We start from the raw sequence: 27,024 nt of genomic DNA on the forward strand, positions 1-27,024 counted from the left end.
AGAAACCATGGCCATATTCATCAATACCATTGACTGATAAATGTGCTGAGTCAACATCATGGCATACATGCAATCAACACATGATGACCTGCACACATTATTACACACTTCAAAGGACCACCAACCTATATCATTAAAGATGTTTAAATTAAAAATATTTAAATCAAGAAAAAAAAACCTGCTAACTTTGCAAATCAGACCAGCATCACAGGCTTCTTTCAGTTGTTCCAAGCTGAGCAAGATGTATGACTTTGTTTTAAATTTTTTTTAACCAACAGCACACTGAACATGATCTTCAACTTTCTCTCTGAGATGGTTATTCCTACATTTGATTTCTCTTGACCCTTCCTTAGTCCTACTCTCCATTGACTGGGATGCCTATTTCCATTCCTCAGCATCTTTGCCTCTTCCTTTTTCTCTTCAATTATAGCACATATCAGAAGTCATGTTAGCAATCTGCTTACCAAATGGTGGGGAAGTACATGGCAACAACATAAAGGTGAATAGATATTCGTGCAATGAGGAAGTTAGAAACAGTGGGTTTCCACTACCCCAAACTCTGCACTATCATTCAGTAGCTTGTTGCTGGTTCACCCTTGTATGCCCACATACTTCTTTGTTTCCAGACTTACTATGTATGGAAACTTTGTCCTTCTCCTAAACATAAGGTATATAGCAAATAGGTCTGAGATGAAAGTTTGAGAACTTCAGCCATTACACTAATCTTCAAAATGACTGATGGTTCCTTAAAGCAAGGAAATTATCCTATATAGAGAAGTACATAAGGTTGGAATTTCTCCCACATGAAGCCTATAGATTCCCCAGGCAAAGTCTTATTGACTTCCCTTCCCTCTCAGCTTCAAAACTGTGCTTTTCCTATGCTGGCAAAATATTTCAGGATGAGAAGGTAGGCTCCCTGTGAATATCTGGCCAAGTTGCAAAAGTTGTGCAGTAGCAAGTTACTCAGCTAAGTTGGGGGGTGGCCACTGCCAGGCCTGGCCAAGTTGCACAAGTTATAGGGAGGCTGCCACTGGGTCCAGGCAAGTTATGTAGCATCAAGACATCCAATACCTGCCACTGTACTTGGGTGAGTTGCTCAAATTGCATGGTAGCAAGCTGCCCAATGGCTGCTGCTGAATTTGGTCCTGATGTGAACTCCGGACAGTGCAGGAGGGAGGGATGTTGGGGAGGCTAAGAGGCCTAGTAAGCCCCCTTCCGCCTTTCACTAATAGAACCCAAGGTTTGAAGGCTGGCAATAGTGTTGTGGTTGTCTAGCAACCCCCACAATGGCCACATAGATTTTAGAGAGCATTCATTTCTTAATGGTACAGCCACTGCTTCTATTATTTTGAGATTAACTCCTCAATGTATTTTTTTTAGATTTCATTTTTTCCTGCAGACTTGGCAGATTTCTCATTGTAGAAAGATCTGTCTTGTCTGTTCATGGCTCCAGACTCCAGCATGGAGCCATGATAGAGCCATGCTGAGAATTAGATATACACGTGGGGACCTGTGATACATGCTGGCGAAGGGAGAGAATCCCATCCTCCTTCCTCTGAGCCAACCACCTGCCACTTCCCTCCACTCACCCAACAAGAGACTCATGGGAGATTTCATTCTGCTTTCCCCCTCCTGGCTGTTCAGTGGAGGCTCCCTCTCCTCCTCACCTACTTGGCCCTCCTTCAGAGTTGTCACCTTAGCAGTGGTACTGACAGTGTGTGGGGGGAGGAGGTTGCGAAGCAGCAGAACCTCCTCATCCTCCTATCTCTGCCTGCCTCCAGCACAGCCTCCTCCATAGTGGCAGTTTCAGCAGTGGAGGGGAGGTGCTGACTCCCCCTCCTCCAATTCTGCTGCCTTAGCAGTGATTTCAGTGGAGGGGCTCCCCCTCCTTCTCACCAAGCTGCCTGTGCCTCAGGGGCAGGCTGAGGATGAGAAGGCACCTAAGGAGACAGTTGACTGCATAAATTCATGTTTTGGGCATTAGGGGAAAAACTATTTTTAAGTTTTCAAAAACTGGAAATCCAGTAGTTCCTTAGTTAAATCTCTCTAGGACACGTGCTTCAATGCAACTGACTGCATTCAGGAATAGTCTGGGCAAGCTCTTATGCTTTGAAGCCTGTCACTTTCTGATAACGGCTTTAAGAAAGTATGACTTTTATTAAGCAGAATGTAAGTAACCAACAAATAATGATGTTCAGAAATTTCAGTCATTTTTTTATTATTTAGCAAAATATCACCTTTCTGCCCTCATATTGGCCACCAAGGCAATTAACCATACTACATACTAAAATCATATTATAAAACCATTAAAATCAAACAAAATGCATCATTAAAACAGCATAGTGGTTAAATGGCTGAGCTGCAAATCTACACTCAGCTGGTCCGAATCCCACTATTGCTATGAGCTCAGTAGGTGACCTTGGGTAAACCATTCCCAGCTCCCCAGCTATACTATGGAGACAATAATTACACTGACTTTGTTCACTGATCTGAGTGGGGCATTAATATGTCTAGGACAGCGGCATATAAGCACATTTATTATTAAAGCCAGAGCTTAAAAAACATATAAAGACAAAAAACAGGTTAAAACAGTGCATTTTAGCAATGTATCTATATTTTCTTGAAGCATACAGTGAATCATTACCAATGAAAATACTACAACTGGTTTTCATGATGAATAAATCCTAGGCATTTAATATATTATGACTTGGATCCAAATACATACTTCATAGATCCTCAATGGCTGATGCACATCCAGTGGGTTTTTTAAATATTTTTGCTGTGAACAACATATCTATAGAGATATATCACAATTGCTTTTGAAACTCCTCTTTGATTCAAAAGCAATTTGCAGTAACGCTCGTAACTGGAAATGGTTCAAGAACAAGCTCTAATGCCCTTTAGGCACTCAAAACTAGCTGTGCTGTTTTTTGGTCCCTCGTCTTTATAAAAATTATCAAATGTTTTTATTTCCATGTATATTATTAATGTATTGTCGAAGGCTTTCACGGCTGGAGAACAATGGTTGTTGTGGGTTTTCCGGGCTGTATTGCCGTGGTCTTGGCATTGTAGTTCCTGATGTTTGTGACACTGAGAGATCTCTGTCTTTTGGTGCTACACCTCTGAAGATGCCAGCCACAGCTGCTGGCGAAACGTCAGGAACTACAATGCCAAGACCACGGCAATACAGCCCAGAAAACCCACAACAACCATATATTATTAATGTTTTAATGAATGACACAAGGTTAAAAAATACACAGCGCTACTAGCAATGAGAGAGTTATGAATTCTAGAAGTCTAAAAATGTCCAGAAATCCCTGCCTGAATATCTTTTCTGATTCAGATTCTTTATCTACATAATTTGTCTCCTTTACTGAAATAAATGGGGACTCTCACACATGAAGGAAATCCATTATCTGAATGTATTCAGATGTTGGATTTTGAATATAAGTCTCACCTTCCAAAAATCTAGAGTTTTGCCAGTTAAATTTTATTTTTATTTTATTAAATATAAGCTTTCATTCAATTAAACTCTTAGCAAAACTCTTAAGACATTCAAAACAATAAATTCAACCATTTTATAATTGTACTTATTTCTATGTATAAACCACTTACCATTGGCTATAGGTGTCTTTAGATAGTCCTGTACAAGAAACTGCACATAAACATTTAACAATGTTCGGTCTTGAGGGACACCATAGTTCAAAGGCCTTCGAAAGTGCTTGTCATTTACATGCAGCCAGTCACAAAGCTAAGCAAAACAAAACGAATTATTCTTATGCTACATCTCCAAACCATAGCTGAATTATATATAGGCAAATACACTCACTTATCCAAATTACCACCACTACTAAGTTTTTGGAGGAAATTCGAACATTCAGATTGACAGCAAATTATTGTTCGGAATGGAGCATATCAGCTGCTCTACCAGCATAGTGTCACTAAATATAACATATATCACCACTGGAGGGATGTAGTTAATGACAGCAAAAATGTTTAGTGTGGAAATGCTAATGAGTCTTGTAGCAAGGTGTTTGTTCTTTTTTGTCATAATTGAACAAATTTTGTCATAATTTGTTAACCAGCTTCTTTCACCAACCAGAGAATTTATACATCTTCATAGGAAATCTCTTCACAACTCAATATAGTTTCTGCAATTCTATTACATTGGATGTTCTATCCAATTGACGGCACTGATTTGAACTATGTAATCTGCCTCAAGTTTCAATGAGAAAGGTGAACTATAAATAACATAATTGAAATAGCTGTGTAAATTGAAATATGTTTAAATAAAATAGATTTTTTTGAATATTTTATGCATTTTGCATGAGCCTAGAAGAGCTCTGCTTCCTCAAGTTTTGATCCTCAGCTAGCATGCCTACAGCTTCCAGACCAAATTCTTTCCCCCATTCCCTCTGGTTCCCCTGTCCTTCCAAGCCCATTGCACAGTTATCTGGCTAATCATTTATTAAGTACTTTGTATATGTTTTTTTTAAAAAAACTACTCTAAGAAAATTGAGGAAGTAGCCTTCAGGTGGAACTGGCCAGATAAGTGCTATGAAAATCCAGCATCTGCTCAAAACTAAAAGGGCAGGTTTTCCTGAGCTTGTTCTGGGGAAGAATGTTTTAGATGTTCTTCCACAGCAAGCTCACCAGTAACATTAAACATATCTGAGCACATCCTAACATAACCACTGTCACCAGGGTTAACACAACAATGAATATAATACTTAAATTTCAATTCTCTCACCATTTTCCACAAAACAGTTCCTCTGCCTAAAGACTCTTCTGGTCTCAGAGATATTACGAAGTTTGAAATATCTGAAAGTGACACTTTCTCCTAAATAAATCAAATAAGTAAATTAACGAGAAACTAAGAAAGGCAAGTAATGCTTCTATTTTACAAGTAATTATATATAGCAATAATAAGTATGTCTTTTCTTAACTACCATGCACTGACATGCAGTTTTTCTTCAGTTGCCATGACAATTTCATAAATATATATAATCAGTTTCTATATTTGACATAAATAAACTTAAATTCTTGTTTACTAATGCATTGTTAAAAGAGACAGCAGTGATATTAATGTTGGCACTCAAAAGCTAATCTTAATTTAAAAGATTTTTCAAATAAACAAATCTGAGCATTCAGTGGCATTTCTTTTAAGCAAAAGAAAGCACCCAATGAATAGAAGAGATAGCATTTTAAATACAAAGTCTAACCAAACCATCCAACACAGTACCAAAAAGCTTAGATAAAATACACTGTGGCTTTTAAAAAAGATATTATAGTTCTAGCGGCCAAACTCATTTTTGTGAAGTAAATAGAGGAGTTTCCTTCTAATCTAGTAATGGGATAACGAATTCTATGAACAGATGGATGGGGTGGCCATGGGAAGCCCTCTCAGCCCAGTTATAGCAAACTTCTACATGGAACATTTTGAAAAAACAGATCTAGAATCAGCACCCCACAAACCTACAGTCTGGTTCCGGTTCGTGGATGATACCTTTATCATTTGGAGCCACGGTGAGGAAGAATTGATGGAGTTTTTAAACCACCTCAACAATATCCACCGGAACATACAATTCACCATGGAGAAAGAAATTGAGGGTAAACTTCCATTTCTAGATACCTTGGTCATCCGCAAAGCAAACTTTCAGTTAGGTCACAAGGTCTACAGGAAACCAACTCACACAGATCGGTACTTACACAAAAACTCCAATCACCACCCTCGACAGAAAAGAGGCATAATAAAAATATTTGTAGACCGTGCAAGAAGGATATATGAACCACACTTTCTCAACGAGGAAATTAATCATCTAAACCACGCACTTCAAGCAAATGGCAACTCCAGAAATGAAATCAGAAGAGCGAGTAAACCAAGGATAAATCAAACAACTAAGGAAAAACAGTCTCCCACAGGAAAAGTGTTTTTGCCATATATCAAAGGAATCACTGATCAGATGGGAAATCTTATGAAAAAGTACAGCTTACAAACAGTATTCAGACCCACCAGAAAAATACAACAGATGCTACGTTCAGCAAAAGACAGTAGAGACCCCCTCACCTCTGCAGGAGTATACCGTATACCCTGCAGCTGTGGACAAGTTTACATCGGGACCACAAAGCGTAGCATCCAGACAAGAAGAAAAGAACATGAAAGACACTGCAGACTTGACCGTCCTGAAAAATCAGCAGTGGCTGAACATAGCCTAACCCAAACAGGACACAGTATCCTATTCCAGGATACTAAAATACTGGACAACACTTCCAACTACTTTGTCAGACTGCACAGGGAAGCCATTGAAATTCACAAGCACAAGCAAAACTTCAACAGGAAAGAAGAGACCTTAAGAATGAATAGACCATGGTTTGGACTTCCAGTTTGGATTTATGGTGGTCTGAAGCAGCCTAAGACTTGGGCTGTCCGAGACACTGTTTTTCTTGGAAAGCGAGGCACCTCAACGCCCGTTTCCACCCCAACTTCAGGGAGAAGTTGGGCTTGAATGCTATGCACCCCCGAGAGTGAGATCTCGGTGAGGAGGGGGTTCTGAATTAAGGACTCCCACCATCACCTTGAGGTCCCTTCGGAGAAGGGCGAGCTTCTATCTCTGCAGTGCCTCAGGAGTCATTAAATTGGCATAAGATCGTCAGAACCAAGCTTCAGCAACAGCTTTTACCAAAGATTAAGCAAAGGAAACAACACAGACAACTCGCAGAATCGGCAAAGGTAAAGATAGTTATCAGACTTCTAAAAATGGAACGGCAGTAAAAAGACCAAGGGAAAATAAAGTAATGGACAGAATATAAAAGAAGAGACGTTTAGTAATAGAAGCAGAGTAAAATTGAAGATGCTGTGGAAGTAAATATGGACTAAAAATCTGAAACGAAATATTGTTTATATTTACTGCGGTTAGAATTGAGATAACCAGCGTGAGAAAGCGGAGGGGGGACTGGAGAAACATCGCAAGACAGGAAGTTAACAGCAGAGCAGACAATTGGATTCCTAGCAAGGACAGTAAAGGGAAAGGGAAGAGGATTGACGGGAAAAGGAACCAAAACAAATATACTACTGAGAGGCTACGAAGGAAACAGGAACAGGAAGTGCGCCATCTTAAGTAAGGTACGAAGCTAAGCCAGAAACCATAGAGACGCTGTAATGGTACCATAGAGAAAAAACGCCCGACATTTTGGACTTTAAAAAGACCTTTTTTTTTCTTTTTTAAAGAAATTTTAAGAAAAGGCAAGGTTTAAACAATTCAACACGGATTTGAGAAAAAGGGCAGACACGTGGGGAGGCTCGAAACCGCTCATAAACAATGATTACAAAATAATGGCAAGAATACTGGCGGATAGGCTCAAAATATGGTTAATGGACTTTATAGATGAAGATCAGGCCTGATTCTTACCAAAGAGGCAATTAAAAGACAATTTGAGAGTAGTGATAAATGCTATTGAATATTACGACAAGCGACCTGATAAGGAAGTTGGCCTATTCTTTGTGGACGCAGAGAATGCCTTTGACAATTTGAACTGGGACTTTATGTTCGCAACTATGGAGAAGATGGATCTAGGTAATGAATTTATACAAGCAGTGAAAACAATTTATAACTTACAAAGGGCAACAATATGTGTCAACGACGACCTGACAGAGAAGTTGGAAATAAGGAAAGGAACCAGACAAGGATGTCCACTATCGCTGCTTTTGTTTGTGATGGTCTTAGAAGCATTATTGAGGAGGATTAGAGAAGATGATAGTATAGAAGGAATAAAAATAAAAGGATCCTCCTACAAATTGAGAGAATTTGCAGACGATGTGATGTTTATAGTGGAAGACCCTCTACAAACCCTGCCAAGACTGCTGGACAAAATAAAGGAGTTTGGAGGTTTGGCGGGATTTTACATAAATAAAAAGAAGTCAAAAATAATAACCAAAAATATGACTAAGAAGAAACAACAAGAACTAAGTGAATTAACAAACTGCGAAGTGGTACACAGGACTAAATATTTGGGGATAGAGCTGACAGCTAAGAATATAGACTTGTTTAAGAATAATTACGAAAAGCTCTGGGTTCAAATTGAAAGAGACATGATAAAATGGAATAAATTAAATTAGTCGTGGTTAGGCCGAATTGCCACAATCAAAATGAATGTACTGCCTAGAATGATGTTTTTAATGCAAACAATTCCAATTGTGAAAGATAAGAAACAATTTGAAAAATGGCAGAGGAAAATATCAGAATGTGTATGGGCAGGAAAGAAACCAAGAGTTAAGATGAAAGTTCTTTGTGACGCTAAGGAAAGAGGAGGAATGCAGTTACCTGACCTAAGACTTTATCATGAAGTGATATGTTTGGTGTGGCTAAAAGAATGGGTGTCTTTGACCAATCACAAGTTATTAACATTGGAAGGATATAATAAATTATTTGGATGGCATGCATACATGTGGTATGAAAAGTACAAAATGGATGCAATGTTTCAGCACCACTACCTTAGAAGGAATCTATTGTCAACTTGGCTCAAGTACAAGAAATTTATAGAACTAAAGAAACCACTTTAGATTGTTCCAGCTGAAGTAATTAACCCGAAGATGGAATATCAGGGAAAGGAGTGGCTTACCCTCAAAGAATTAATAGTATTAGACAATGATGGGTTGAAACTTAAGCGAAATAAGGAGTTGCCATTTAAATATGGTTGGTTACAATATAGACAAATTAAAGATTTATTTGATTCAGAACATAGAAAGAATGGTTTTAGAATTAAAAATTCAGAACTAGAGGAGCTATTATTGGGGGATAATAGTAAAGCAATATCTAAAATGTATAAGTTGTTACTGAAGTGGTTTACAGAAGAGGAAACAGTCAAGGTGCAAATGGTAAAGTGGGCCATAAATTGTAATAAGGAAATAGCGATGGAAGCATGGGAACAATTATGGAAAAATACCTTAAAAATATCAACTTGTACCAGCATTAAAGAGAACGGTTATAAAATGCTGTATAGATGGTATTTAACACCGAAAAAATTAGCCATAGCTAACAAACAGTTATCGAATAAATGTTGGAAATGTAAGGAGCATGAAGGTTCTCTATTTCATATGTGGTGGACTTGCCAAAAGGCTAGAGACTTCTGGTCTAGAATATGTGCTGAAATGTCTTTGATATTACAATATAATGTTGCTAAAAATCCAGAAATGTTATTACTATCTTTACATTTAGAAGAGGTCAACAGAAATGATAAGACATTGTTATATTATATGATAGTAGCAGCAAGAATTTTATATGCTCAATACTGGAAAAAAGAAGAAGTACCGAATACTGAAGAATGGACAAGGAAGCTGTTGTACATGGCCGAAATGGACAAATTAACTAGAAATCTGAAAGAGCAAGATCCAGAAACTTTCTTGGAAGATTGGAAGAAGTTTAAGAAATATTTGGAAAAGAAATGCGATGTTAAAGGACAACTGTGGTCTTTGGAGAGATTTTAAACTTTATTAAATAAGACTTTAACGAAGGGAATATATATTAAAATCTTTACCATGGTTAATATAATATAATTGCAATATAGTGTAATAATAATCTCTATGAATAAACCGGGGGTTCGAGTGTTGTTGGAAGTCAACAGAGAATAGGGGGAGGGGAGGGGTGGGGTCATATATTTAGAAAGGTTTAATTTGGATAAGATGTATGTATTAACCAACTATTTTATATCACCTCATCCAATAAAATCTATTTTAAAAAAAATGAATAGAGCATGGTTTCCAGTCCTGAAAAACACCAGGCTGACAAAACACTCTATACCCGACAATAGCCCTGCAGAGAAGATTAGCACATCAAGCACCAATCCATATGCAAAAGAACCTCCTCAGGATACAGTGAAGCCTCCTCCATTAGCATTCCACACCCTGGGAAACTCTTATAGGATGACTCAGCTCAACTCCACCCCTCCTGAGTAGATATAAATGACCTGCCAACATCTTTTCCACACTGTGACACTGAGAGATCTCTGTCTTTTGGTGCTACACCTCTGAAGATGCCAGCCACAGCTGCTGGCGAAACGTCAGGAACTACAATGCCAAGACCACGGCTATACAGCCCGGAAAATCCACAACAACCATCGTTCTCCGGCCATGAAAGCCTTTGACAATATACTTACTACATTGATCAAGAGCATTGCTGCTTTAAGAAGGTAGCACTGTGCAGCTCCCCGTAGCAGAATCTGATGTGTGATCATGGTACACTGGAGCACATCTCTGCAAAAAGACAAAATGCACTTTGAAAACACAATGGAGTGAAAACAGACTTAGGGGTGTGCGCTTCAGGTATCCGATTCGGAAAGCTTCGTTATTTCCAAATCGGGGCCAGATTTGGAAATACCAAAACAAAGATTCCCGAAACATTCGAAATGCTTCAGGGGCCCCGGGAGTTAAGTTTAAAGGGCCCTGTTGCAAGCGGCAGGGCCCTTTAAACTTTTCCATTCCCACCCTTTCCTCCCCACCCCCACTTACCTGGCACCGGCTTGAGGAGGAGGCCCTCCTGTCTCCCTGCTGGCCTCTGGCAGTGGGGGCAATCTCTGCCAGCCAGCCACGCCGGTGCAGTGCAAGGAAGGCACTCTCTGCCGGCCAGCCGCACCAGCATGGCACTGGCAGCAGGGAAGGCCCTCTCTACTGGCCAGCCGCACCAGCGAAACTGCGGCAGGGAAGGCTCTCTCTGCCGGCCAGCTGCAACAGCAGCAGGGAAGGCCCTCTCTGCTGGCCAGCCACGCCGGCGGCAGGGAAGGCCTTCTCCGCTGGCCAGCGCAGCACTGATGGCTGGAGCCTGACCAGGTAAGTGGGGGGGGGGTTTAAAGGGTGGGGGTTGGAGTTTAAGGGTGGGGGTGGCCTCCCCCCTCCCCTGTGACTTCAGTATGCTCTGAATCTTTACGGAGCATACTGAAGTGACTTAGAAACCCGAATCCAATTTCAGGGTTTTTTCCAAAGCTTTTTCCCACTTCAGGTAAACCTTAAGTGGGAAACCTGAATATTTTTCGGGTGCACACCCCTAGAACAGACTACTCATGTAGGCAAAACTCAACTTGTTACCTTAGAGCTAGGAGTCCTTCCATATCCAGTACTCTACATGCTGGAATATGCGCTAGTGCCATGGATAGAAACAAAATGGGAATAGCACACCAATGCCTATTGCTCATCCTTCGTATAAATCTTAACAAAAAACTACCTGGAAAAAACACACAGAAATAAAATATTTTTTTTAACAAATGGTAATATACCAATATTTTAGCCATCTATTCTCTGAAGCCAACTCCCTTTCACTAATCCCATCCTCAATTCACCCACAGTCATTTGACTGATGATAAAGGATGCAGTACAGAAAGCAGAAACACATGCCAGCAAAAACACAGCAAAAAAAAGAAAAGATGGTTGTCACACATCAGGGTAAGTGGCATCAAAACAGAATAGGACTCAGCATGCTGAGTTCTATACTGTGAAAAATTACTGAATATTGTACTTTTACTACAGCTTCCCCCACCAGCACACCAATTCCAAGTCCAGTCAGATTGGAAAGCATAAACTGGAGAAAAAGACAGGGCTGGGGAGAAGAGATTGTGCCCTATAAAAGATAATTATGAACACACACACACACCCCATTAATGTACTCAAGACTATCATGATCCCAGCATGGGAAGGAAAGGGGAAGGGTATCTCTCAGGCCCTTTTCACACAGCCTTTGTAAACCATTTTGGCTGCTGGTTGCTAGTAGATTGTGCCATTTCAGACAAAGCTGCTTTTTTCTTGTTTGCAATGTACGGTTAAACCTTTTTTAAAAAAAATTGTAATCTTTTCTTTCATTCTCAAGTGTTCTGTGCACTTCTGAGTTGCTACAGTGCACTGTTTGAAATGTCGGTGGCTTTTTCTCCAGCACTATCTTTTTAATTTTCCTGCCTATTTCCAGTACATTCTATTTTTTAAAAAAATGGATAGTGCTACAAGCATTGTTATGACAGATGCAGGAAGTTCTCTGAATTCCCAGCTTTCCAGATGAAAAAAAGAAGTCTCTAGCCCCCTTCCATTGTGGAGATATGACTTTTTCCTTATCTTTGATCAAGTGGAGCGCAAGTGAGTGGCAAGTGAACAGGGAGGAATACACATGAGTCTGTTCACTTGCCAGGCAAGTGTCATTCGTCACTTGTAGCTTGGCCCTTTGAGCAGAGGAGCAAGAGGCCAAGGTTATGCTTAACCCTATCCCTGCCAACTACTCAAACAGTGCACTTCTAAGCAGAGTTATACCATCCTAAGCCCAGGGACTTCAACAGACTTAAAAGGATATAACTCTACACAGGACTGTGCTGAAAATAACCCCACATTTGCATTTCCCATTGTGATGTCACAAATACATGTTTACATGAGTAAAAACACATCTGGAATCACATAAGGGAAGCAGAGGCTTGGAGGAGAATTTTAGATGTAAAGCCAGGTGGCTAAGAAAATATCAATTCCCCCTGCTGCTCCTCTGCTCAGAAATCATTCTCCTGTTATTTGTTTTCATTAAAAGCAACTGGGGCTTTTTTATTCACTTTGCATGTAATGTGGAGTTTGTCCTCAGAGCACTCCAAGCTCTGTTCCTGGGGGACAGGCACGGGGGAAACCACTTTTCCCTCTTTCCCAATCAGTTCCCTGCTTTAGTCACATCTCCACTTTGTCATATTGGGGCTTAAGCACAGTAAAAGCAGCGAGATATGAAAAACATACTTTTTTCTTCCTCTGGGACATTTGTGAGGAAGGCAGCCAAAAACTTCTGCAGCTTTATTCCTAATGAAGGACAGATCCCTATCACCTGGCCTGATGACCTGTTAAGATAAAAACAGAAAACATATCCGGAAGGCATCTATATTATTGCAGAGTCAGAGCTAGGACTCCCAACTCCCACCTGATGGCGTTTAGTTGACCTGCCATTATCTGATCAATCAATTAAATTTAAATTATGTATGTTGCCAGAAATTCAGTATTTCAATATTGAAATGTGTTCAAAATGCAACTTAACTAAAGCTTCCATGTTCTGTTATGAAAACTAATATTTAATATTAAACTAACACACCAGACTCAATCAACATATAAACATGCCTGAACTCAGAGCCCCATTTATGAATCCACAGACAGATCTTTTGCAGAGTTACGTAAGTCTATGGATTTTAATAGAGTACAATGCAATACCAAGAACACATTCTTGGGAGTAAACCACAATGAACAGACCTCCTTAGGACTCCTCTTAGACTAGAGTCACTCTACAAAATTGTACTGTGGATCCACTAATTAAGGGTTGCATCTCTTCATAAACTCCTTTAAAGTGAAGCACCCTGGAGATTTATTATTATTAAGCTATGTCAGCATCTGAAGGAAACTTTTTTTCAACCTTTATCTTTTTTTTAAGAATTGCACAGCACTCTAAATGCATCTGTCCTAGGATTATGATGATAAATATTATTTTTCCACTTCCTGACTAGAAAGAATTCCAGAGATCAGCTGTGAGATATCTATGAAAATTCAGTCTTCACAACAGATGCATATCTATTGATAACATAAACATCTGATTATCAGTAGACATTTAGTTATCCACTTTCTTACTGGATAATTTATTACCTGGAATAAAAAGAACTTTCTGAAAGAACATCCATTAACGGTCCAATAACAAACTGGGGAAAAAAAGAAACCATATTTACATTAAATGTGTCAAGTGTACAGGACCAGAAATAAGGATCACTTGGGTAAATACATTAAATAACTTTTACCTAAATTAACAGCCCAATCCTGAGGTGTGTGTGGAAAGTGCACAGGGAGTGGAATAAGGGTTACACCATCATATCCCAGACTTGTGTAGGCATAACCCCCTGACGACGGCATCCAGCCAAGGTTCTGCTCTGCCTCGGCCCCCCACCTGCACCTGGCTGCAGCGGCCAGGCATGGGCGTAAGTGCAGCATAAGTCCCTGTGCCAGCGCCCAGGGAGGCAGTCTGGAAGGTGGAGTACAAGTTAGCCAGCTTCCTACACCAGGCTTGGGAACGCCTGTCACAGCGGTGGAAAGTTTCTAAAGCATGAGGCAGGAGAGGGTCACATGGTGGCAGGGCAAGAGTGCGCAGGGTTGGACCTGGTGAAATCTGGGCAGTTCTGTGCACTCACTCAGGGGAGGAGAGCAGAGTCAAGTATGTCTAATTACCACCCAAGTTTCATTGCAGGTTATCCAACTCCCAAGTCTTGGCTCAGGGAGGGCTGAGGGTGAACTGACAGGGGAGACAGCTGCCCCGGCTCATTCATTCACACCAGCCTCCCGTCTCCCTACTTGTACTCCCCCCCCCCAAACACTGACCTCTGCAGTTCAGGCTCACCAGGGGAGCATGGCTCTTGCTCATGTGCCCACAGCTATTTTGGTGAGGCCTTCCAGCAGCCCACGCCAGGTCTCTGCTCAGACTCGCTTGGCCAGGCTCCCCACTCGGGCAGAAGTGAGAGCATGGCTATGGGCTGGGGTGAGTGGTGCTTGCTCCTGTAACTCGCCTGCGAGGGTGGCCACACAACCCCATGTCTGTCTCCCTCCTAGGATCAGAACTCCAAGCAGCCATGGGAGCAGAACAGCCAGATGCAGATGAGAAGCACTTCTCTGCCAGAGGGGAATCCCTCGTCTGGCTACCAGCAGTGCCTTCAGACAGGTCACGATCCTGTCAAGGAAGTCAGGGAGTGTGGCTGCTCCAGCTTCCTGGTGATCCTTCTCCCCTGCCATCCAAGCCCTGCCCACAGAGCTGTTCCCCCGTCCTGAGAAAGCAGCATGGGGAAATGGCTTTCCTCGCCCCAGCTGCTGCACTAACAGGTACAGCTCTCTTTGCAAGTAAAGCAAGTTGGCAACATGTGTCCAGACATTCTCTTCACTTTTCACCAGTTCAATAAAGTCTTGTCAAACAATAGTTCCCCCTATCTGTTTGCTTGTCTGTGCATAACAGTAACCCCCTCCCTGAAGGGCTGCTTGTCACACCTCCAAGCCAATAGCCTCTGGCTCTGGGCTGGGATGAATGGGGTGGCCCCAAAAGAGGCTGTAGGTGCCTCCATGCTTTTGTGTGACTCTGCTGCCAAACGGAGCAGGTTCTAGTGGCACCTTGGTGGCTCTAGCCAGCTTCTCTCCCCCTTCCCCCCCCTCAGATTCACCTCAGGCAGTGAGGTGAATCACCTGCATGTGTCCAGTGTGGGGGGCACAGGACTCTCAACCTCCGACAGCACTGCTGGCATCTGACAAGCCAGGCAGAAGGTCTCTGCATGTGGGGACTGAAGCAGATGCTGGGGGAGGGATGTGGAGCAACATCCTAGGATCTCTGAGGCTTCTCCCATGCAAGGCCAGATGACTCTCCTTTTTGCTCTGTGCAGTGTGCGAAGGCAGGGATGGACTTCAGGAATTTTGTGCTGGGAATGGGATGACTGTCCCCAGAGCAGTTTCTCTGGTCCTGCAGGCCGTCATTCCACTCTGGGGCATGGCTCACAAGGTCCACACTGCGTTCTTACACCTTTTCAATGCAGTGATGTGTTTCAATGGAGCCCCTGCAAGTTGATGGGCATTTGTTGCTTCCATCACATCCAAAGGGCCATCCAGCCTCTCCTGCAGTTTCCAAGAGGCATTCCTGTCAGTCATTACAGAATCTGTCCCCTGCTCACTTCTAGGCGCTACCTCTCCAAGACCTTGGGGAGCTGCACCTGAGTGCAGCCCTCACCAGGTCTCGCCACCTTTCTGGTCTCATTTTTCAAGGAGGGGGAGCATGTTTCTCGGAGTGCCAGCACCAGCGGGGTAAAGTTTGCAAACGAGCATTGCTTCAGCCACCAGCCTGGCGGGCTGCAGTTCTTACCCTATCCCCTAGGGGAGCATGCCCCATCTGCCGCTTAACTGGGCGCCCTCCTCCTAGCGAATCCCACCTGCCACTCAACCAGGCACTCTCCTCCCAATGTGGTCCCAGCAGCCTGTTCCCTGGCAGGGGGCGGTGTCACCAGGCAGTGGGGATTGCAGCCCACCCACTGACTGTGCTGTTCCTTGCCCCTCAAGCACTTGTTATGGGGGCAGTGCAACCACTGTCTGGTGTTGGTGGGGTTGGCAGAGGAACAGCAGGATGGACACTCTCAGTAGCGGTCGCACCGCACCTTCCCAGGCTCAGATGCCAGCATAGCTCGCCTGCCGAAGTCATTAGGGAGCTGATGAGCAGTACTGCTGTTACGCCAGCGCCAGGCCAGCCCTTTGGATTGGGCTGCCCAACACTTTGGAAGCAGTGGGAGAAGTATAAAATACTTCCCGAATAAGCTTTTAAAATATCTTTAAAAAATTATATAGCTGCTGTTACCAATATCTTCCAAGAGTCCTGTAACTGAAAAGATATTTTCCCCCTCCTTTCTTCCACATAAGAACTGCATTTCTGTATATCTTATACCAAAAATTAATAGAGCAAGAGTACTGAGAAAACTCATGAGTCTTTACTGAAATTCTTTGCAGTTTTCCTTTATATTTGTCCCTTTTTAAAACAACATGGAAATACAAATTTCACCATATTTCCTGGGCTATTATTTTAGCAAAGCATGTCCTATGTTTCACAGTATATAGTCCTTTTTCAGACATTACACTATTGTAATTAACTTGGCATAGTTCAGCTGCATAGGTTCAAATAGTTTGTAAGATGTCATCATCTTCCAAGAAGAGAGATAAGTGTCAGGTGATGTAGACAACTGTTACCAGAACTGTTGTCTCCTCACTGATATCCCCTTACTACTGGTGCATACTTTTGATTTAGCCAGAAGGATAACTCTACAAAAACCTACCCCAGAGTAAACCATACAGTATGTGCCTAAGGCCTCAATGGATATAGTGCTCATGTGATTTGTGGAAGATGTTGTGCTTTTCTAGATTTCTGCAAGAACCTATAGGATCATGCTGCAGAAGTATACCCTCACTATCTTATAATCTCTGCTCCTACAATCCCTATTAAACTATTAATATTCCCATAAGAAGAGCAGAAAGCAAATACATTTTCAACTCAAATACACAATGAAACTGGATTCCAAAGACATCGGGGTAAAGTACTATGCAAGGAATGTTAAGAAACAGTAGGAAAACAGACCTTACCTCTGAAAATCCTGGTGATCTAGGAAGACATTGTGTTTGCCACATTTCAAGGAAATGAATAACTCCTTCCTTTGCCAATGTTTTGTTTTCACTTTCAAACATTCTTCTGTAAATGCACATAAGCCATGATGGGTGAAACACCCAATTATCTGTTATTTTAAAAAAGATTAGTTCTCACCAACGTGCACAACAAGGATCTCTCAACATATTTTATGTGATAAAGTATGTGGAAGATTATCAACTATATTTATATATTTATTTCATTTATACCTTTTCTCCAAACCCCAAAGCAACTTACATCTTTCTCCTCTCCTCTGTTTTATCGTCACAAAAATCCTGCGTGGGTAAAGCTGAGAATGTGTGACTGGCCCAAGGTCACCTAAAAAGCTTCCATGGCAAAGTGGGGAGTTGAACCTGGATCTCCCAGATCCTAGTCTGACATTCTAACCACTACACCATAATAATCAAATCACAATATATTTGCATCAAATTACATACAATTCTAGTTTTAAGAAGCTGTCATTTGGACACATATTAAATGTCTAGTTAAACCTGGCTGCTAATGCCTATTAGCGCATGCTTAAATTTTTAGAAATAAGTATTACCTGCCCTTCATAGTGCCTGCTGACTTTTTTTCTCCACGTCCCAAAGTGGAGGGTGAGCTTACATGATCTTTGGTCAAAAATGTGTGGATTATCAGGATTTCTCACCACATATTCAATTCATAACGAAGAATGTGCATGTCTATAATGGACTGAGAGCTAGTTTGGTGTAGTGGTTAAGAGCATGGGACTCTAATCTGGAGAGCCAGGTTTGATTCCCCACTCCTCCACTTGAAGCCAGCTGGGTGACCTTGGGCTAGTCACAGGTCTCTGGAGCTCTTTCAGCCCCACCCACCTCACAGGGTGTTTTGTTGTGGGGATAATAATGACATACTTTGTAAACCGCTTTGAGTGGGCATTAACTTGTCCTGAAGAGCAGTATATAAATTGAATGTTGTTATTATTATTATTTGTCTGGCGCTGGTCTCTGCCCCGCCCATCCTACCTTTGCAGTAGCAGCGAGCAGCCTTGACAGGCCCTATGCTACTCACAGTCCCTCCACCTGCAGCAGCCCTGAGGCAGCCTCACCTCTTTCCAAGAAGGGCAGTGGGCTCAGCCCAAGAACAGCCTGGCCAGCAAGAAATCTTCAACAGCTTAAGCTTGGAGGGAGCAGGCCCTAGGATGGCAGGCAAGCCAGGGGTGGGGCCTGGGCAGGCCAGCCCTGCATGAACTGGAAGGGGAGAAACCAAAAGAGCTAAAAGTCTGACACAGCCCTTCCAGTTGATAGGCTGAGGAGAGGGCCATTCAGGGAGGCCAGGGCAGGACTGGAAGCAGGTCTGGGGCAGGACCAGGAATCCCCTGTATAAGTGAGCTCCTGTGAGTGCAGATAGTCATGGTTGGAAGATAGCTCTGAACAAGCTGGCTTCCTCAGTCAAGAGAAGGAACAATGTGCCGCAATGCCCGTCCCTGTTTGGTTAGAGGCCTGAGGACACCCATTGACAGCAACCAGTATGATGGCAGAAGGCTGGCTGAGGGTGATAGTGAGGGAGGAGCCTCTCAGGATTCTTGCAAGCCTTCCTCCATCCATTTTTAGAGGAAAGTATTGCAGGAATTGAACATACATATATCCTAGACAAATGTTACACAAAAAATAAAAAAAAATGGAATGCACTCTTGAAGTCCAATTATACTAATAGATTGCAGAATATCAGTTGTTGAACTTGCCTTTATCTAATACCCATGAGTGACCCCACAGCAGGGACCAAACAACATCTGCACAACAGGACCTTCTAGGATAGGCATTTCTGCAAAACTGGGACATTCACTAAGTTAAGAGAAAATCTTAATGTTTAAAAAAGGGCAGGAGGGTAAGTTCTTGTAGCATCACAAATAAAAAAAACACAAATGCTTTAACAACAAAGACCCAGTGAGAAGACATCACAAGATCTGAGATGTCATTTGGGCTACCAAAACAACCCAAGCAATAGAGGGCCCTCTCCCAAGCATGGGCAAGTTGCCAACCAATGCTTGGGGGGGGGAGGGGGAGAGACGGACTCTGGCAGAGGTAAGAGGCGGGAAAACAAAATTCAGGGGGGCAAAGACAGCTGTAGATGATAGGTAGGGAAAGAGGAGGAGGAGAAAGGAAACAGATACTGAGCAGAAGAAGTGGAGGGAAAACAAAGCTGAAAGTAGGAAAAACAGAGGCTGGCAAGAATGGAGGCTCAGTGGCAACTGAGCTGGCACAAGGAAAGAAGTAGGATAAAGGAAGTGATTTCCCATCCCTCACAAATGATCACAGGCCCCCAACTTTTATATTGTTATCCATCAGGCCAAGACAATTATTATTTAACTTGCTGAGCAACCAGATACCAGGATTTTTAGCAGCCCTATAAAGAAATACATAATTTTTCTTTTCAGTACCTGACATAGTGTTATTGTTTGCAAATGGTCTTACCTTTTTGTTCCGATATTGCATATTCATATAGGCTATTTAACTTTGGCAATACTGGCTTTATAACATGAATCTAAAATTGAAAAAGAGACACTACGTTAATCTGATTTTATAACTATAGTACAAACTATGTACTAGTCTCTCTTACAGTATACAAGACTGCAATAAATCTGCAGTCATGGAAATTATGGCATGCTATCTGTGTAACCCAGTTTCAGCATCCCTTTGTGAACCACAAACACAAACATAATGCTGCTGTTGTAATATTCTTTTACACTGGAAAATATATAATCAAACCAAATAGTTTTTCCTATGGCCCTTTTCACACTTACGGTTTAAACCGCCATTTAAGAGCATTCGTTGCAATCGCAATGGCTTCGGCATGGCACCCCCACATTTCACACTGTCCAAGGCTGTTTCGATTTGGTATCTTGTTTTTCATTTTAGATGGGCTTTGAAGCCTTGGTGCAGTTTCTGGCATTCAGGGCTTTGCAATTCACGTCACGTTTTTTTAAACTTTGAGCAGGCCTAGTAACGTTGCAGTGTTGGAACCCATCTCCCCCCCCCCCATTTGATGATTGGGCTTTCCCATGCCCACCAGAGAAGCAATTGGTGGCAGAGTTCTGGGGGAAAACATTTACTTTTCATGCTTGTTTCACTCTCATTTTTTAAAGCCAAGCCAGGAAAAGGTTAAAGTGCTGCTGCATCATCCCCTCCTGCTTTGTTTCCAAAAGGCTGTGCAAAATGTCTAGGTTTTTTTTCCTCTTTGGCAAAGCCCGAAACATGCCTTGCAGGGAGGGAAAAGCAGCCACTTAATACTTTCCTGGCTTTTAAAACCAGGAGGAATGTGCAGTAACATTACCATATTACAACATTACAACCTATTCTTGCCTTTGGGTAAAAAAAGAGAGAGGAAAGGAAAAAAGCAGCCTTTTAACCGTTCCCTGGCTTTTAATGGTAGCAGGGACTAAGCAGCAACATTAGGAATCATTCCTAGCTTTGAAAAAAAATGAAAGTGCTTGCATAGCTGGGAGGAAGAAAGCCAAGGGAGAAGAAGTCTTTTGCCCCTCACCTCGCTTTACTGATAAAAATGGTGGGAAAGGAGTTCAGAGAGCTGAGGAGGGTGGGAGTGGTTAATTCCACACAGACCAATCAGCTCCTGAGGAAAAGGAGAGGGGAGAGAAGAGAAGCAGGAGAGTATAGAGGTCACTCTGACATTAATCGGGCCAGACGCGACTTGGCAGCGGCTTCAAAATAACATGGCAGTATGTCCGCAGGGAGAAAAATCAGGGATACCATGGACAAACATCGATACTGCATCCCGTGACTTCCTTACAAGTGTGAAACTCCTATAAACATGGGAAGTAGAATAGATACTGAAACGCTTTAAAGTCCTAGTGCAAAAAGGACCTATATTTAAACATTTTTACCCAAGGGAAGAAATGTTAGGCTTGAAATGCATCAGCAATGTTCTGCTTGACAAGAAGTCATTTTCAGCATCTGTTGACTTCTGCATTCTATATATGTAATGTTAAGTGCAGCTCTTCTTCCCTCTATAGCAGCTCTCAACAGCAATTTGTAAAGATATCACATTACATTTACCTGATTTCCTTCCAAAGTCTCCATAATTAAAATATAGTTTTCCCAAAACGGAATAAGTTTATCATTTTTCTCAGCAGACCACCAGAATAGACATGGTCCTAGAAGATAAGCAAATCAGATACATTATCTCTTTCTCCTCTAAGCAAAGGAAACATATAAATAATGCCACCACCAGCAAGGTCATTAATATGAAAAGGTAACAAACGCAGGTTTGATCTTTTCTCCATAAATAAACCTACCAATGTTAACAGGAAATTTAATGGGGAAAATCCCACTTAAGCAGCGGGCAATGGCTATGAACACCACAGTCTTTCCCTTTGTGGAGCAGAGGGAACTCTCACAGGCTTCAACTGGACTTTCTTCCCACCAGAAACCCTTATTATGAGATCCAGAGGAGTTAGCCATGTTAGTCTGTAGCAGCAAAATCAAAAAGAGTCCAGTAGCACCTTTAAGACTAACCAATTTTATTGTAGCATAAGCTTTCGAGAATCACGTTTTCTTCATCAGATGCATGGAGAGCAGAAGGAAATGGGCCAAATATAGAGGAGGAGAGCACACTGCTACTGGGCCAATACACCTAGCCATTCCAGATAATGTGAGACCCTCTTGTATCTCACATGATTATTCAACTGCCCATTTTCTTCAGCCTCTTGTTACAGGTTTCTTCCAGAAATAACATGAGCATGCTGAATGATAGAGGACCTATCAAGGAACAGTGAGTTAAGTGGTGTATCATAGAATTATAGGGTTGGAAGGGACCTCTAGGGTCATCAAGGTCAATCCCCTGCATGGCACTCCCAGTGACCCCTGCTCCATGCTCAGAAAATGACAAAACTGGACTGGAGAAATGGGGGGCCCAGACTTACCTGCGCCTCCTGTTGCCGCCGGCGGGCGGAGGAGCGGGAACCGCGCCGGCCGCTTGCTTGCTGGCTCGCCCGGCATGCTCCGGGCGGGCCAGCGACCAATCGATTCAAACTCCGGGCCAGCCAATCGCGGCGGCCCGGAGTCGAGCCGGCGGTGGGCGGGGCCAGCCACGCGGCCTCGGTGGCGGTTCCCTCCAAGGTCCGGCGGCAGGGTATTTAGCCGGCTGCCGGACCCGCCCTCGCCCACTTCGGCGGCGGCGAGCGTGCACCCACCCTCCTCTCCCTGTTTCTTTATATTTATCCGTCACAACTTCGGGCGGTTGGGCATTGGATCGGATCCCATTTGGGGGGGAGCCGGGCCCTCGGGCGCAGGCTCCCCAGGCAGGGGATTCCCATAAGGAATCTTGGGAGGGAGTATGAAGGCACGCCCAGCTCGGGGGCTGCCGGGGCATTCTCCCTCCCAGGTGGCAGGGGGATCACCAAGGATGTACACCAGGTGACCTCCCCCCTTTACAATGCCACTCCTCTGGTCCCCCCCCTCAGTGGGCGCCTGAGGGGGGCGGGGGGTCATCGGCTGGCAGGCGGGTCAGCCGATGCAGTCAGGTGGATCCGATCCACATGCCGCGCCAATACTCCTGTTGCTGTTGTTATGTTAATAAAGTTGTGGCCATTTTTTACCCAGCCAAGGTGTGTGTGTGCTGTTATTTTGCCGCGCGATCCCTTCCCGCTCCTCTTCCTCGGCCATAGGCGGTAAAATTGCTTCCTGACTCCAGCGTGGTGATCAGCATTACCCTGGGCATGTAAGAAGGGGCCACGAGAACTAAATACTGATGTTACCCTTCCTGCCCTCCCTCTCATGATCTGCCTAGGTTCACAGAATCAGCATTGATGTCAGATGGCCATCTAGCCTCTGTTTAAAAACCTCCAAAGGAGAGCCAACCACCTCCTGAAGAAGCCTGTTCCACTAGAGACTGCTCTGTCAGGAAGTTATTCCTAATGTTTAGCCGAAAACTCTTTTAATTTCAACCCATTGGTTCTGGTCCAACCTTCTGGGGCAATGGAAAACAACTCTGCACCATCCACTATATGACAGCCCTTCAAGTACTTGAAGAGGGCTATCATATCATCTCTCAGTAGTTTCCTCTCCACGCTAAACATACCAAGCTCCTTCAACCTTTCTTCATAGGACTTGGTCTCCAGACCACTCACCATCATCGCTGCCCTCCTCTGGACACATTCCTTCTTAAATTGTGATGCCCAAAACTGAACACAATACTCTAGATGAGGTCTAACCAGAGCAGAGCAGATGTGAGGTTGCAGAAAACCTTACACTACCGGGAATGACTAGACATACTGTATATTGTATTGCATCTGGCACAGCAGAAATGTGTCCAGACGAGGGCCAAGGATAGTGGAAGAAGTCTGAACGTATGAGAATCTCACAGCATGTACTCTGTACAAGTGATAGAGGAAGGACTGCATTTTAGATGTGGCCTCCTCTGTTTTAATGCAAAAGCAAATTCACACTTAAGGAGGTGCTAGCTTTACTGTGACATCCCTAGGTTTTGTATGAGCAAATGGCATGTAATGGTCATCTTTCTGATCACTGAGCCACCTATCCTCTTTCACAATCATACCATTTAAAAAGTTTTAATCTAATTTGGCATATAAGCATTTATTCAATGATCTCCCCAACAGAAACAAACAATAACAACCAAGGAGCAGAATCACAGCTCCAGCTACTTCACAGTTCCATAAAGAAAATCTCATCCTTTTACACACACTCCAGCAAATGTACAGGTATCTACAGAGAGGCACTACCGGTTGTGCCCATATTCAACTTTTCTTTTTTAAAAAAGCAAGCCAAAGAACAACAATGAAAACACCAAAACAAACAAGGGCCAAATAGACATACAATATAAAGCAGGGCAGTTCAGAGATGCCGATACGCCTTGGGCTGCTTCTGCCAGCACTTGTAGAATTCTTTCTGCAAGTTTATCTTAAATTTATCTGAGGAAGATCAAGTAACAGTAAGATTTCCAAATGTGCTTCTGCCAAGTTTGTAACATCCATGGCATGAAAGCAGGCCAAGATTTTCCCATCCACACTCTATCCCTATCTGCTATGGCCCAAGTGCTCCAACTTTCATGGAATCAGTTCCAAAGGAAAATGGGCCAGATAATCTACTAACTTGTCACAGGCCTCTAAAACTTATCACGTGAGAGCATCTGACAAATAAATAGATGAAAGCATAAGTGGTTTGGGGCTGGCACACACTTAATTAAAGGCACTGGAGCCAATCTCGTTTATGTACCCCAACCATCCTCCCTGAGAATTTAATGCTGTTATTGTGATGCAGCCCAATCAACCACATCAGAGTGATGAAGAAATTTGGAAGAAAAAGTCAGATCGTCATGACTTTCAGCCGCTCCCAGTTCAGTGTAACTAAGGGAACAATCCTAAGCAGGTCTATTCAGAATCCTACTCGGGTCTATTCAATGGAGTTTACTTCCAGGAAAGTGGTTTTAGGATTGAATTGCCGATCACCTGTATAATTTTCGAGCCTGCCACACGGGAGATGTAATTTTTAGCACACCTCGATTAATCCACAGAGAGGTCTGTGCTATCATACCAAAAGTTAATCGCTGCAATTGATAGATCAGGGTGCGCTCACATCTAAAGCCTGCCGAGTTGATAGCGTTAAGAGGGCCACCTCATCACACATACTCCACTTCCCCACGGCAGCAGCATCATTATCGTAAGAGACTAGGCAAACCACTAGCCCATGTACCATTTCCAGGGTCCGGGCTGCACCCGCACTCCGACTGCAGCTTCTCCGACATATCCACTGCTCGCTTCAGCAAGTACCGGGCTCTTTTCCTGCACAAAGCGTCGCTCTCCGTCAGCCCCTTTTGTACCACTTTCCAGAAGCCACTCGAGAGCCGCGCGTCCAGCAGGCAGGGAGCTTGGCCTTCAGCGCCACCGCTCAGCTGCTGCACGCCTGAATTGAGCACGGCGTCGGAGAGGCTGCTCAAGACCAGCAGGGTCCGGCTCACCGCCTGCGGGGCGCCTTCGGGTGGGAGCACCAGACCTTCCCACACGCGTACCAGGGCGGCGTTGTTTCGCCCCAGGGCGGGCAGCAGCTTTGCGGCCGCCAGCAACGTTTTGTCCTCATCTTCCTCCTCCTGCAAAAGCACCAGGGCGCTTCCCACGGCTCGCTCCACCAACGCCGGCTCCACCAGCCATGGGGCCATTGCAGCTAGGAGCTCGACGGCAACCTCAGTTTGCAGCCGCCCGGCCGGACCGGCGGCCAGCGCCTCCCTGGCCAGCCGCTCTGCCAGCGAGGGCCCGCAGAGCGAGGCACAGCAGCGCAGCACCCTGCAGGCGGCTCTCACCAGGCGCAGACGCTCTTCCGCCGGCCCCGAGCCGCTTCCGAACAGCGCCGGGAAGCAGTGCCCCAGCGCCACCTCCCAGGCCAGCCGCCTCGCTTCGGCCTCCCCGCGCCACCCGCCTCCCGACACCCGCTGGAGAAGGAAGCGCAGCGCCTCCGCTCGCTCCACAGAGAGCGCCTCGTCTGGGCCGCACACGCCCCGGAGCAGCGCGACAGAATCAGGGCACTGCGAAAGCAGCGTGTCCGCCAGCACTAGCTCCATGGCTGGGGCGCTTCCAACCGCCAAACGAGCCGGCCGGCCGGCAGCTCCTTGCCTGGCGCTTCCCCCCAGCAGCCTTTGCGCTGAGGGTGGCTGCTGCAAAGCAGGGACTGTAGCGCTGCAGTAGGCCCATCGGTGACTTGTTTCAGCCGCTTTGGATAAGCGGACGTGGGACAGGTGGAGCGGCTCCTACTTGCAGCGCTGTAGCAAGTCATGAATCGGACTCCGGCGCCCTGCCGCTGGAAGCGCTACTGCGAGAGCTGGTCTCGTTCATAGACGCTTTAGAATCATCTCCCGCCTTTTTCAAAAGACAAAACACAAATGGGCGGAAGCAAGATGGGACCTTATTGCCCTTCCATCCCTAACCTCCCGGCCACTGACGGGCTGCTAGGTAGCTTGGGAGGTATACGTGGATGGAAAGGGCTTCAGTCTCTCATTATACTGCTAAGCTCAGGGCTGGGCTTGATGGCAGGCGGCCAGGCCCCTAGCCAGAATTTGGGGGGCGGGGGGATGAGCGCAGTGGGAGTCTGTACAGAATTGTCATGCTTATTTTTCTAAATACTTAAATAAGTGGTGTACCATGCAGCTAGAAAGTTTTTGTTGGGGGCGATGAATGCAGTGGTAGGCAGCCCATCATTATTTATGTACTTTATTTATAGTCTGCTTTTCTCACTGAGGCTCAAGTGTAAAATGCCTGTAATCAAATAATAGCACGAGAGATCTATTAACTTGCACAAGTCTATTAGATTTGCTTAGAACAATGCAATACAGCTAAGATCACAAAAACGAGAAAAGTGCAAAAAAGTATCAGATTCCACATGAACTCCCTGAAGAGTTAAGATTGTTGCTCTAAGTATGCTCCTATGGATAGTTTTCACGTCGTCTAATATGTCATGGCAATTTGCTTAATTTTTTTCCAGCATTATTTCAGCTCTGATTCAGATTTCTGCTTATTTTCAAATTTCTGCAGTCATTACCCTATTGTTGTTTACTGAATGCCACAGCCTCTAATTATATTGACTGTGTAATCCACCTTGAGTCTCATTGAGTCTCATTGAGAAAGGTAGACTATAAATAATGTAAATAAAATAAAAAATTCAAGCTTTGCAGAAAATAGACCAACAAAAGTAGAAAACAATTCAATAAGAGCATGATAGAACATTAAATAAATAGATCATACATAGTGACGTGCAGTCCTGTTCACAATTGCTTCATTACCTTTATAAAATGGCCTCCCAAACATCTCTGTTTTACATGGTTTTCAGAATTACAAAAGTATGGA

The 27,024-nt window shown here is 43.8% G+C and overlaps 1 protein-coding gene across 1 annotated transcript in view; it reads right to left on the bottom strand.

The window, feature by feature from the left end:
- Positions 1 to 25,749, bottom strand: part of TARBP1 (TAR (HIV-1) RNA binding protein 1) — a 53,394-nt gene extending 27,645 nt beyond the window's left edge. Inside the window, exons 1-10 of the mRNA XM_054972909.1 lie at positions 24,884 to 25,749; positions 21,230 to 21,327; positions 19,631 to 19,700; positions 17,135 to 17,283; positions 13,634 to 13,686; positions 12,746 to 12,843; positions 11,078 to 11,213; positions 10,153 to 10,249; positions 4,751 to 4,840; positions 3,616 to 3,751 (exon numbers count right to left, since the gene is read on the bottom strand). Coding sequence (XP_054828884.1) covers positions 3,616 to 3,751; positions 4,751 to 4,840; positions 10,153 to 10,249; positions 11,078 to 11,213; positions 12,746 to 12,843; positions 13,634 to 13,686; positions 17,135 to 17,283; positions 19,631 to 19,700; positions 21,230 to 21,327; positions 24,884 to 25,745 — 1,789 coding nt within the window. The 5' untranslated portion in view covers positions 25,746 to 25,749. The remainder of the gene's footprint in view (positions 1 to 3,615; positions 3,752 to 4,750; positions 4,841 to 10,152; positions 10,250 to 11,077; positions 11,214 to 12,745; positions 12,844 to 13,633; positions 13,687 to 17,134; positions 17,284 to 19,630; positions 19,701 to 21,229; positions 21,328 to 24,883) is intronic.
- Positions 25,750 to 27,024: the final 1,275 nt, after the last annotated feature.

The sequence above is a fragment of the Eublepharis macularius genome, chromosome 1, assembly GCF_028583425.1.
Source record: "Eublepharis macularius isolate TG4126 chromosome 1, MPM_Emac_v1.0, whole genome shotgun sequence".
Taxonomy (NCBI): Eukaryota; Metazoa; Chordata; class Lepidosauria; order Squamata; family Eublepharidae; genus Eublepharis; species Eublepharis macularius.